Consider the following 12554-nt stretch of genomic DNA (forward strand, 5'->3'; position numbering starts at 1 on the left):
ATCAATTTTTATAAATCAATTAAAAAAGCAAAAAATGATAATAATTCTTATTTTCCTCATCAATTAAACAAATCAGACTTTTAAGAATCAATTAAACAATCAAAAAAAATGTACCCCAGACAGTTGTTTATGCACCATACATCAATTTCACGCAGCTCACTTCAGGATTAACCTGCAGAAACCAAACTTTGCTCAAATAACACTTTCTACACATCTAAAACCAACAAACAACAAATTATTATTGAATTCTAGGTACTTAACAACACTTGCATTTGACTTACAAATTGTTTATGGACACTTTCATAACGCGGATGCAGGTAGGCATCGTCTCGCATATATCGCTCTAGCCATAAAATGCCGAAACCACAAGCCTACTGCACCTCTATCTCTTTCAGTGGGAGGTAGAAACTGTGTACTTCCTATCGTCAAACGCTCCAAGCACATGCATACGAGAGGACCACAATCCCCTCTGGCTTCCGGAGTTTGTTGTGGCGCGGTCTCGTCTCTGATAACTGTAACATTGAACTTCTTTGGCTTCTTATTTCCAGAATAAGTCCAATAATTAATCGCATCCAAGAATTTAGCCAAATGAGAGCTCCATCCCTTAATAATATCTCTCAAATCAGACAATGATATGTAATTTATCATGCTATCATATACTATTATCTTTAGGGATGAGAGATGAAGCTCGACGAGAAGCCAATGAGTACGTTCCAAAACAGGGATAAACACCTGCATCGAAATATAATAATTCAAATTGCGCACTTATTTATGAACACCTTTAAAATATTTAAACAAATAAATACTAACCTTATCGACCTCCCACTATGCAGGATAAAGTTTAGCTTGTCCATTAGCCAACACATATGATTCATGTCATTGATTCTTCAAGTGAACTACGTGAAAAGATGTTGGTATAATTGTATATCGTGTATTTTTTTTCTTCAATTTCCTTATTATTAGAAGACGTGACACACATGCATCAATATGCTGTTTTACAAAAAAAGTCATATATTAGTGAATTACATAAATTTAAAAAAAAAGTTAATCAAAATGAAATATAAGAAGAAATATAAGACTTACCCCCCATCGAAATAGCCATTGTCTTCAACCCCTAATAACACACCCCACCAAGACCGTTCAATCAACAAATGCATATCATCGTTGAGTTTGTATATGTCAGCGTAAAACCCTTGGCTCCGCTCATATATATAAAAATCAACTGCGGTCTTAGCCCAAAGGGTATTATCCAGAATTATTTCCGGTAGTTGTTTCCTCTCCACTTCATCTGCCGGAATGGTACTGGCCGGTAACATATACGAAAGCCAACAGTCATCCATCATGTCCGGCACGTGAGGGGATTTCTCAATAATTCGATATATTACGCCGTGTGAATCGGGCTCTAGAATGTTGGGAGGGACCTCTTCAACGATTACAGTGGCCTCTTGAACGGTGGGAGGGGACTCTTGAGGGATGATAGAGGCCTCTTGAATGATAGGGGAGGCCTCTTGAATGATGACAGGTGAGTCGGGTTTTTTTTTACGGATTCTTCGCACTATTGGGGTGAACGGAGACATAATGGCACGTGTACGCCGTCTGATGCGTGAACTCCGTCTTGCAAGAAAAACCCAACGTAGAGCATCCACCTTAGCGGGCCGCTAAAAATAAATTAATACATAAATCAGTAAATAAACAGACATGATATTAAACAGTGAAAACAAAGACAAATATATTTTAAACTTGCACGGTATTCACCCAAGTCATTATTCTATCATGTTCACAAAATGCATCAGATAACATTCCAGAAGTAATCACTTATATAAACATTTAAAAGGACAACATATAGGTTTAGTGCAGGTTCAATGACAACATAAAGAGTAGTAGTTTATTCTTGAAACTTAAATTTTCAACACTGTGAAGTTAGTATTTGTCTTTGTCTTTTGGTTGAAGTAATGCAATTCATTCAAGTTTCAATTTGCAGAAGAAGAATAGAATCGCAATGCATTCAACTTAAATGACTATCGCAACGCGAAAATGACTATCGCAATACGAATTTGACTATCACAACGAGAGAATCGCAATGCGATTTTTATTTCGCATTGCGATTATTTCGTTGCGATAGTAAAATTTGCGTTGCGATAGTCATTTTCGCGTTGCGAAAGTAAACTATTCTTCTTCTTCTGCAAATTGAAACTTGAATGGATTGCATTACTTCAACCAAAAGGCAACAAAAAACAAACACTAACTTCACAGTGTTAAAGAATAAACAGTTTAGCAGTATTGGCAGCAACCGAATGAATTTACTAAGCAATCCATTCAAGTTTCAATTTGCAGAAGAAGATTAGTTTTACTTTCGCAACGCGAAAATGACTATCGCACCGCGAAAATGACTATCGCAATGCGAATTTGACTATCGTAACGTGAGAATCGCAATGTGATTTTCATTTCGCATTGCGATTCTTTCGTTGCGATAGTCATTTTCGCGTTGCGAAAGTAAACTATTCTTCTTCTGCAAATTGAAACTTGAATGGATTGCATTACTTCAACCAAAAGACAACCAAAAACAAATATTAACTTCATAGGGTTAAAGAATAAACAATTTAGCAGTATTGGCAGCAACCGAATGAATTTACTAAGCAATCCATTCAAGTTTCAATTTGCAGAAGAAGATTAGTTTACTTTCGCAACGCGAAAATGACTATCGCACCGCGAAAATGACTATCGCAATGCGAATTTGACTATCGTAACGTGAGAATCGCAATGTGATTTTCATTTCGCATTGCGATTCTTTCGTTGCGATAGTCATTTTCGCGTTGCGAAAGTAAACTATTCTTCTTCTGCAAATTGAAACTTGAATGGATTGCATTACTTCAACCAAAAGACAACCAAAAACAAATACTAACTTCACAGGGTTAAAGAATAAACAGTTTAGCAGTATTGACAGCAACCGAATGAATTTACTAAGCAATCTAAGTGAAATGGTTAATCTAAGTGAAATTACGAGTAAGTTTATCATCAAGTTAAATATGAAAAATATTAAACTTGCCTCGTTGCGTAGAGTATGAACCTCATTCTGCAATGATGCTACCATCTCACGTAGAGCGGCTACCTCACCACGTAAAGTAGACACCTCAACACGCCATGCACCATTGTCATCGCGTAAAGTACCGACCTCCTCACGCAAGGCATTGACCTCATCACGTAACTCCCCTAACTCATCCCGTGGAGGTGGAGGTGGAGAACAGGGAGATAAACATCGTGGCATCTTTGTCGGTCGCCTATCATGAGGTGATGGTGGAGAAGAGGCTCGATGATGTGACAGAATAGGTGATGGCTCTCGTTGTGGAGGTGTATAGTCGGGTCGATCAGGTGATGGCTCTGAGTGAGGTGATAACTCTCGAAGTGAAGGCTGCTCATCATCCGTGCCATCAAAAAAACGCTTACTAGCTTGCCACCAATCAGTGGCAAGCTCAGCTTCCGTGGGTGTCAGCCTCTGTAATGGAGTGTTGGCCTCCTAACAATATAAAAACTCAAACAAAGTTAAACGTGTACTAGTAATAACTTGTTTATAAACATATGGTAGTATTTGTGTTAACTTACATTATTTATTATCGTATACGGTAGTAAATCTTCCCATTGCTGCAAGGTCCGTTTCCTCTTCCAGGAAATAGCCCTAGGAATATCTTTAGAAGTTTTTAATGCATATGTCTACATGGCGGAAAAGGCCTCAAATATCCAAATCTACAAACAATATAATAACAAACATTAGTAATTGTTAAATAATTAATTATAATTTTGGAAACATTATATAAAAATTCTTACCTTAAAGGCCCAAATAAAGCCTGACAAAGTGTATTCGGAACCATTGTCACGCAAACTTTTTCGATCATCAAAGGCAGACGACAACTTATTCCATGTAGCTTTCCATAGATATGAACCCCACGGAAACAGGTTCCATACATTTAGGTCCTATACCAATTTAATTAGATCATTAGGAATAGGTTGTATGGCCTCTCTGCCTAAAAATCCGGCATGCAAAAGTATTAGAAGGCATACTCGGACAACATCGACGTCATCCATCAGAGTAAAATCATCTTTCTTATTCAATAATCTCGTCAAGTCTTCCACGTGTAAATTCGGCTTCTCCATTGACAGCTCAGGAAGAACCCGGGATAACCATGATAGGCGGGTAATATGTCTAGTGTACCGACCTACATCATCGTGTCCGAAGCGTAGACCGGTGATTAAGCAAAACTCCTCCCGCCCAAAACACGTATACGTCGGTGGAAAATCAAACCATATCTCTTCATCACGACATTGTATAGTCTCTGGTAGATCGCTAGTCATGGTTTGAAGAAACAGATGGGTCAACATAGCATCTCCACCCGGATTTGTACTTTCAGCCATGGCCCGAAGCAAGTATCCTCAAATAATTTTCTTTGTTCAGGTGAAAGCTTCGACGCAATTGTTTTGGCCAGGCTTACTTTATTTCTTAAGGTTAATTGAGATGAATAAAAGTTCTACAAAAACAATAAACATACCAAGTTAGATATACCAAAAACTATACTGTGAAGATATACCAAGAACAATAAACATAAAGAGTAGTAGTTTATTCTTCAAACTTAAATTTGCAATACTGTGAATTTAGTATTTGTCTTTGTTTTTTTGTTGAAGTAATGCAATTCATTCAAGTTTCAATTTGTAGAAGAAGAATAGTTTCTGAAACTTAAAATCGCAACACGAAAATGAAAATCGCAACACGAAAATGACTATTGCAACGCGAATTTGACTATCGCAACGCAAAATGAAAATCGCAACGCGAAATGAAAATCACAACGCGAAACTAAAATCGCATTGCGATTATGTCGTTGCGATTTTCATTTCGCGTTGCGATTCTCGGTTTCAAATACTAAAATTGAAACTTGAATGGATTGCATTACTTCAACCAAAAGACAAAACAAAGACAAATACTAAATTCACAGGGTTTAAAGACTAAACAGTTTAGCAGTATTAACAGCAATCAAATGACTTTAATAAGCAATCTAAATGAAATGGTTAATCTATTATTGAAATTACCAGTAAACTTATCATCAATTTCAATATGAAAAACCTAATAATAATGCAAAAATTTCAAAATAAAAATAATTAAAAAAACCAACCCTCGGTGGTTGATTTGGTTGATTTTCCATTTCTGACCGTGAATGATTGTGAGGGTGGCTCTGAGAGATGGAGATAGACGGATTTCGTCGGAGATGGGGACTGATTTCGTCGGAGACGGGGACGGATATCGCCTTAGAGAGTGAGAGATGGAGATGGGACTGAGTTGTGATTTAGGGTTTTAGGTTATGAGTTGCGATTACGGGATATACTGTGGACGGTTCAGTGTTCCGATATATTAATATTCGTGTTTGGAATTTGAAAAAAAAATACGCGGTGCGATAATAACGGTGTTTTAAAAATCGCATTGCGATAGTCAGCATCGCGTTGTGATAGTCAGAATCTCGTTGCGATAGTCATAATCGTGTTGCGATAGTCATAATCGCATTGCGATTTACATATTCGCATTGCGATAGTCGGAAAATCGTAACGCGAATTTAAAAAAGCGCAATGCGATAGTCAGAATCGCGTTGCGAATCTGGAAACTGATTTGCGATACAGGAGATCGCGTTGCGAATTATCGATCGCATTGCGATTTAGTTGGTCATTTTGGCAAATCCAAAAAAAGTTGATTAAAATCATATATTATAAGGTATTTTCGATCACTGAGGTTATTTTCTCAAAAGTTAATTATGGATGTTATTTCATCTTTATGGTCAAAGAAAACTTTAAATAGAGATGGAGTTATGATCAAACATTGAGAAATATTAATATTTAAATTAATAATAATTTAAATATTATTTTATCAAAAAAATTGAGAGTCTCATATTCCTTTTTATTAGGGATGGACACAATACTCGAATCTGATGGGTTTTGATCTGACTTGATCTGATCAGATCATATTTTTTATATAAAATTTTAGGTTTAGATCGGGTCGAGTTTTTAGAAAATATGTTTGGGTCAGTTTTGATTCGGGTTTAGGATGAAAATATCCGACCTGACTCGACTCAAAAAACAATAAAAATTGACCTTATATATTTAGGGATAATTACAATAATAATCATATATACATTATTTTTTTCAATTAGATATCTATTTGTATTCAATAAAAACAATATTTTTTTATAAATATATTTATTTCAAGTCGGGTTAGATTCGAATTTTATTTCAAAAAATCAAGTCGTATTCGGGCAGTGGCAGATCTATTGAGGGTAGGTACTTACCCACTCCGAAATCCGAATTTTCTTCGATTACTCAATTGATGGTGTCTACTATTGAATTTTATTTATGTTTATCTCATTTAAAAATTTTATATTGTCAAAATATATGTGCTAACCCTCAAAAATATTTTTGGACCCACCACTAAATTCAGATCAGATGAAATCACCCTTATACTCAGATTGAATCGAGTTTAAATGAAGAATATATATTTTTAAGTTAAGATTAAGTTGACTTAAAATATGATCTGATCCCACCCATGCCCATCCTACCCATGGTTCTATCCCTTAAGCTTACGCAGGTTGATTTGAGCATGCATGAATTTGTTGGGTACCTTTCAAGCACAAAATGAACCCATGATTGTGTTATACACTTCGAGAGACCGTGTAACCTTTCATGCTTGGTTGGGGGGGGGGGGGGGGGGATACACTATAGGGTAAAGTATATAAACGATCCGATTATAGTTATAGAATATTAAGTTAATTATTAAAAGTTACAAAATGATCCTTAGATTATAAAATATTACTTTGTTAAATCTCTCGACTATTAAAAGTTACAAAATAGTCACCTGATTATTTATTATATTCTAAACTCGTCATTTTCCGTTAAAAAAATGACGATATTATGAGCCGAACGTTAACATGTTGACTGTAATATAATAAAATCCGATCTCAAAATTATAAATGACTATTATATCTCAGTCATCATGTTAATTTCCATCTTAAACAATAACCAATTTTTTAATAGAAAATGACGAGTTAAAACATAATGAATAACAAATGATCATTTTGTAACTTCTAATAATTGAAGTACTTAATAAACAATACTCTATAATTAAAGAACCATTTTATAACTTTTAATAGTTAAAGACTTAATAGTTAAATGCTTAATAAAAGAATATCTTATGATCGAGATCATTTGTGTAGTTTACCTGGAAATACACTATAGGGTAAAGTATATAAACGGTCCGATTATAGTTATAGATTATTGTTATATTAAGTTAATTATTAAAAGTTACAAAATGATCCTTAGATTATAAAATATTACTTTGTTAAATCTCTCGACTATTAAAAGTTACAAAATAGTCACCCGACTATTTATTATATTCTAAACTCGTCATTTTCCGTTAAAAAATGACAATATTATGAGCCGAACGTTAACATGTTGATTGTAATATAATAAAATCCGATCTCAAAATTATAAATGACTATTATATCTCAGTCATCATGTTAATTTTCATCTTAAACAATAACCAATATTTTAATAGAAAATGACGAGTTAAAACATAATGAATAACAAATGATCATTTTGTAACTTCTAATAATTGAAGTACTTAATAAAACAATATTCTATAATTAAAGAACTATTTTATAACTTTTAATAATTAAAGACTTAATAGTTAAATGTTTAGTAAAAGAATATATTATGATCGGGATCATTTGTATACTTTACCTGCAATATAATAGAATATGAGAGAGTAAAGCAATCAAATGGACAACCTAGACACACATTCCTTAGCATTGGAAAAAGGCAACCCCATGAATGCATGAAGAATGAATTTCTTGTTTGTCAAAATTAGAATTCCCACCAATCACATCAAAGAATAATATTTATATTCCTTCCCTACTCTTTGCACCTTTGATTTCTTCATCTCACTCACTCCTCTACGTATATAAACAATTCCAATTAATAAGCCAAAATGCAAGCCCTTGTCGATCCATAACAACAATCCTTGTATTTTCTGGAGTAGTTTATTCGCTGAAAATGGAGTCCCGCCAATCACTGAAACGATCGGATACCATTGCAGATGCCATGCCTGATGCTTTGAAGCAGAGCACCACCCATATGAAGAAATGCTTCACCAGGTATACTTCATTTTTTATATATAATGAACCGAGCTTGAATGAATATTGTTGCGTTCGTGTTCATTTGTTTGTTTTTCAAACTGGTTTATATTCTATTCGTGTTCGTTTAAAGTTTTAATACCATGTTTGTTTGTTTGTGAAGATGTTCATGTTCTGTCGTTTAACATTCATGAACATATTCGATAACTAACACTATTTTTATCCTTATATTTGTAAGAAAAAGAAAAATGATAAAATTACACCACTCAATAATAAATTCCTTTGGCTTCACAATTTGGATTTTAAAGTTCATTCTATGTTCAATTTAGTTCCTATGTTAACTCACATTTAAAATGTTAAAAAATAAAAAGAAAAGGAAATCCGAGTAAACGAGTTTGTTGGTAAACATAAAGAAACATAACACACATTTTTGTTTTTCTTTTATTTATTAAATGAACATAATTTTTTTTTCATTCTATTTAGCTTACTAAACAAACGTTATACTAACGGTTCACAAATAATTCATCAAATACTTTGTTTATTTACATCTTTATATATATATATATATATGTATTTATAGTTTGATCCTCTAATATGCTGTAAAATCGAAAAAAAAGGTTGGTGGAATCGGGAAAAAGGTTACTAAAAAGACAGCAATTGATGGATGAAGTGGAGAACTCAATAGAAGACAAGGCTGAGAAAAGCAAGATCCTGGAGGGACTAATTGGTTTCATTCTGATATCCACACAGGTCCTACATTTTAATCAGATCCCAAAGTCTAATTTTTTAAATGTATTAGCTCTAAAAAAATTTCCCTGCAGGAGGCAGCTGTGGTTCCACCATATGTTGCATTTGCCGTGAGACCGAATCCGGGGTTCTGGGAGTTCGTCAAGGTGAACTCGGAGAACCTCCATGTCGACGGCATTAACCCTTCGGAGTACTTGAAGTTCAAGGAAACGATATTCGACCAAAATTGGTATAATTAATATTAGCAGATTACTTCTCCCTGCAGTTTATATTGGATCCTTACAATGTTCTCAGCAATCATTCTTATGCTATGGTGCAGGGCGACCGATGAGAATGCTTTGGAAATCGACTTCGGATCCATTAACTACACTACTCCTCATTTAACCCTTCCCTCTAGTATCGGCAATGGAGCCACCTACGTCTCGAAGTTCATGTTCTCTAAGCTATCCGAGAGCTGCGAATGCGATAGCCCGCTGTTGGACTACCTATTGGCCCTTAATCACCAAGGGGAGGTAAATATGTCACACACACGTATGTTTAGCTCCATTTCTTCCTCTGTTTGTGAGAATCATGTGTGAATGTACTTGGAGTTGCAGGATCTCCTGATAAATGGAAATCTAAATACGGTCGACAAGCTTAAAACAGCTCTGCTGGCAGCAAGCAGTACCGTCTCCGCATTACCGAAGGAAACACCATACGAAAATTTTGAGCCGAGGTTATGTCTAGATTGAAACTACTACTTGATACATAAAAAATATATAAAACCGGAAAAGCATTTCCTTACCGTTTGAATGGTGGCAATTAATATCAGGTTAAAAGAGCTCGGTTTCGAGAAAGGATGGGGGGAAAATGCAGAAAGAGTTAAGGAGACAATGATGACCCTTTCCGAGGTGTTACAAACTCCGGAGCCTGCAAAACTTGACTCGCTCTTTAGCTGGATCCCGACTGTGTTTAAGATCGTAATCGTATCATCTCACGGTTACTTCGGGCAGGCGGATGTCCTCGGCTTGCCAGATACCGGAGGCCAGGTAATGATATAATAAAACGGTAAAGATGGGTTCAACTGAGGTAATTAAGTACTTACAGAATTGATTTGCAAATGTAATAGGTGGTTTACATTCTTGATCAAGTAAAAGCTCTGGAGGAAGCCTTGCTACTAAGAATAAAATCACAAGGCCTGGCCGTGACGCCTCAGATTGTTGTGGTAAGCAACATATATATACGTACGGTATATCTTCAATAATGATTTACAATCCTGTCATCATCATGTCGTTTTGCAATATTGTAGGTAACTCGACTTATACCGGATGCTCGAGGAACCACATGTAACCAAGAGCTCGAGCCAATCATCAACACCAAGCATTCCCACATTCTCAGAGTCCCATTCAAGACGGATAAAGGAGTACTTCAGCAATGGGTCTCACGGTTCGACATCTATCCGTATCTAGAGACATTTGCACAGGTATATATATATATGTTCCTTCGTGTCCATCACTTATCCTTGCATTTCTGTTACTATCTAAATAACTTACTCGAAATCGATGTCTTCCACGACTAGGATGCTCAAGCGAAAATCCTTGAACACATGGGATGTAAACCGGACCTCATAATCGGAAACTACAGTGACGGAAATTTGGTGGCATCTCTAATGGCTAGAAAACTTGGAATCCCTCTGGGAACAATAGCTCATGCTTTAGAGAAAACCAAGTATGAAGATTCAGATGTCAAGTGGAAAGAGCTAGAAGCAAAGTATCACTTTTCATGTCAATATACAGCTGACATACTAGCAATGAATGCTGCTGATTTCATCATAAGCAGCACCTATCAAGAAATCGCCGGCAGGTTGTTTAGTTATGATATGTCCATGTTATAAAAACACGAGACTAATTTAATCTCTAGTATTTAACTGAAAAGTGGTGAATTTTCTATTTGTCGCAGCTCAGTAAAACCTGGACAGTATGAAAGTCATGCAGCCTTTACCATGCCTGGGCTTTGCCGGGTTGTCTCAGGCATCAATATATTTGATCCCAAGTTCAACATAGTTGCTCCGGGGGCCGACCAGTCCGTCTACTTTCCCTACACAGAGGAAAACAGGCGTCTATCGTCTTTCCATCCAGCCATTGAAGAATTACTCTACAGCCAGAACGATAACAACGAACACATGTAAGTCAGACGTGACTTATTTCCGTGACATGTATAGTTGTTCATCACATACAATGGTAATCTTAATCATACAATGCTTGTCAACAGTGGATATCTGGCAGACCGGAGGAAGCCGATTATCTTCTCCATGGCAAGACTTGATATTGTGAAGAACATTACAGGTCTAACCGAGTGGTATGGAAAGAACAAAAGGCTTAGAGACTTGGTAAACCTCGTTGTGGTTGCTGGATTCTTTGATCCATCCAAGTCCCATGACAGAGAGGAGCAAGCAGAAATAAAAAAGATGCATCATCTGATAGAGCAATATCAACTGAAGGGCCAATTCAGATGGATTGCAGCCCAGACTGATAGACTTCGCAACGGAGAGCTGTATCGATGCATTGCCGATACAAAGGGAGCTTTCGTGCAGCCCGCCCTATATGAGGCCTTCGGTCTCACTGTTATCGAAGCAATGAACTGCGGATTACCCACCTTTGCAACCAACAAAGGAGGCCCGGCCGAGATTATCGTGGATGGGGTCTCGGGTTTCCATATTGATCCGAACAATGGGGACCAGTCCAGCAACATCATAGCTGATTTCTTCGAGAAGTGCAAGATGGATGCTCAACATTGGAACAGGGTGTCAACTCAAGGGCTTTGTCGCATAAACGAATGGTACCGATGCGATACACTAAAATGGAATCAATGAAACATGTTTAGCCTAGAAATATTTCATTGAATAGCTTCAATTATTGTCTCTTGCACTTGAAAACGCAGCTACACATGGGAGATTTATGCAAACAAACTGCTGAACATGGGATCCACCAATGGATTTTGGAGGCAGTTGAACAAAGAACAAATTCTAGCCAAGCAAAGATACATTCAACTGATCTTCAACCTGCAATTCAGGAAATTGGTGAGTGAATTTGGACATCATCATTTATATAAATGGCACGCAAATATATTTTTCTCATGAGTTAATGTAACAGGCGAGGACTGTGCCTATTCCATCTGAACACACCCAAGCAGAACTAAAATCTCCGAAAACTAAACCGGCACCGTCATTGCCTACCGAAACTCCTCAGTCAGCACCTGTTCTAGAATCTAAACCGGGACAACCGAAACCTGCGGCAGCACAGGATAAACCCGAACTTCAACCTGCAGCAGAAACTGAAGCAGAGTAATACCAACGTGCATTTAACCGTTATTTTATCCCTTGCTTTGGTCTAACTTAACCAGAATTATTCTGTCACATGCAGGGATCAAAGTTTTCTGCAGAAGATTAGCCCTTTCCACAAAATGTGCTTCACAATTGGTTCTTTGTGGCTGTTCTATTATTTCATAAGGAAGTTGTATTACAGCTTTACATGGTGGTAATATGATGAAAGTATAAGCTGATGACAGACACCTAAGCATTCTTCAATTTGTAAACCTTTGTTAATGAATAAATTGCCTTAGAAGCTTCAATTTGTAAAGTACTGATAAATTCTGGGACGCTGCCCTGAA

The 12554-nt window shown here is 36.4% G+C and overlaps 1 protein-coding gene across 1 annotated transcript; it reads left to right on the forward strand.

The window, feature by feature from the left end:
• The first annotated feature begins 8037 nt into the window (after positions 1-8037).
• On the forward strand, positions 8038-12537 carry LOC120181470 (sucrose synthase 7-like). The gene is made up of 14 exons (XM_039186586.1): positions 8038-8180; positions 8777-8909; positions 8981-9135; positions 9226-9418; positions 9503-9621; positions 9718-9934; positions 10015-10110; positions 10195-10368; positions 10465-10748; positions 10845-11069; positions 11157-11723; positions 11826-11964; positions 12038-12228; positions 12308-12537. The coding sequence occupies exons 1-14, from the start codon at positions 8080-8082 to the stop codon at positions 12423-12425; spliced, it is 2712 nt and encodes a 903-aa protein (XP_039042517.1). The 5' UTR covers positions 8038-8079; the 3' UTR covers positions 12426-12537.
• The last annotated feature ends 17 nt before the right edge of the window (positions 12538-12554 follow it).

Source organism: Hibiscus syriacus, unplaced genomic scaffold (genome assembly GCF_006381635.1).
Source record: "Hibiscus syriacus cultivar Baekdansim isolate YM2019G1 unplaced genomic scaffold, ASM638163v2 tig00112523_pilon, whole genome shotgun sequence".
Lineage (NCBI taxonomy): Eukaryota > Viridiplantae > Streptophyta > Magnoliopsida > Malvales > Malvaceae > Hibiscus > Hibiscus syriacus.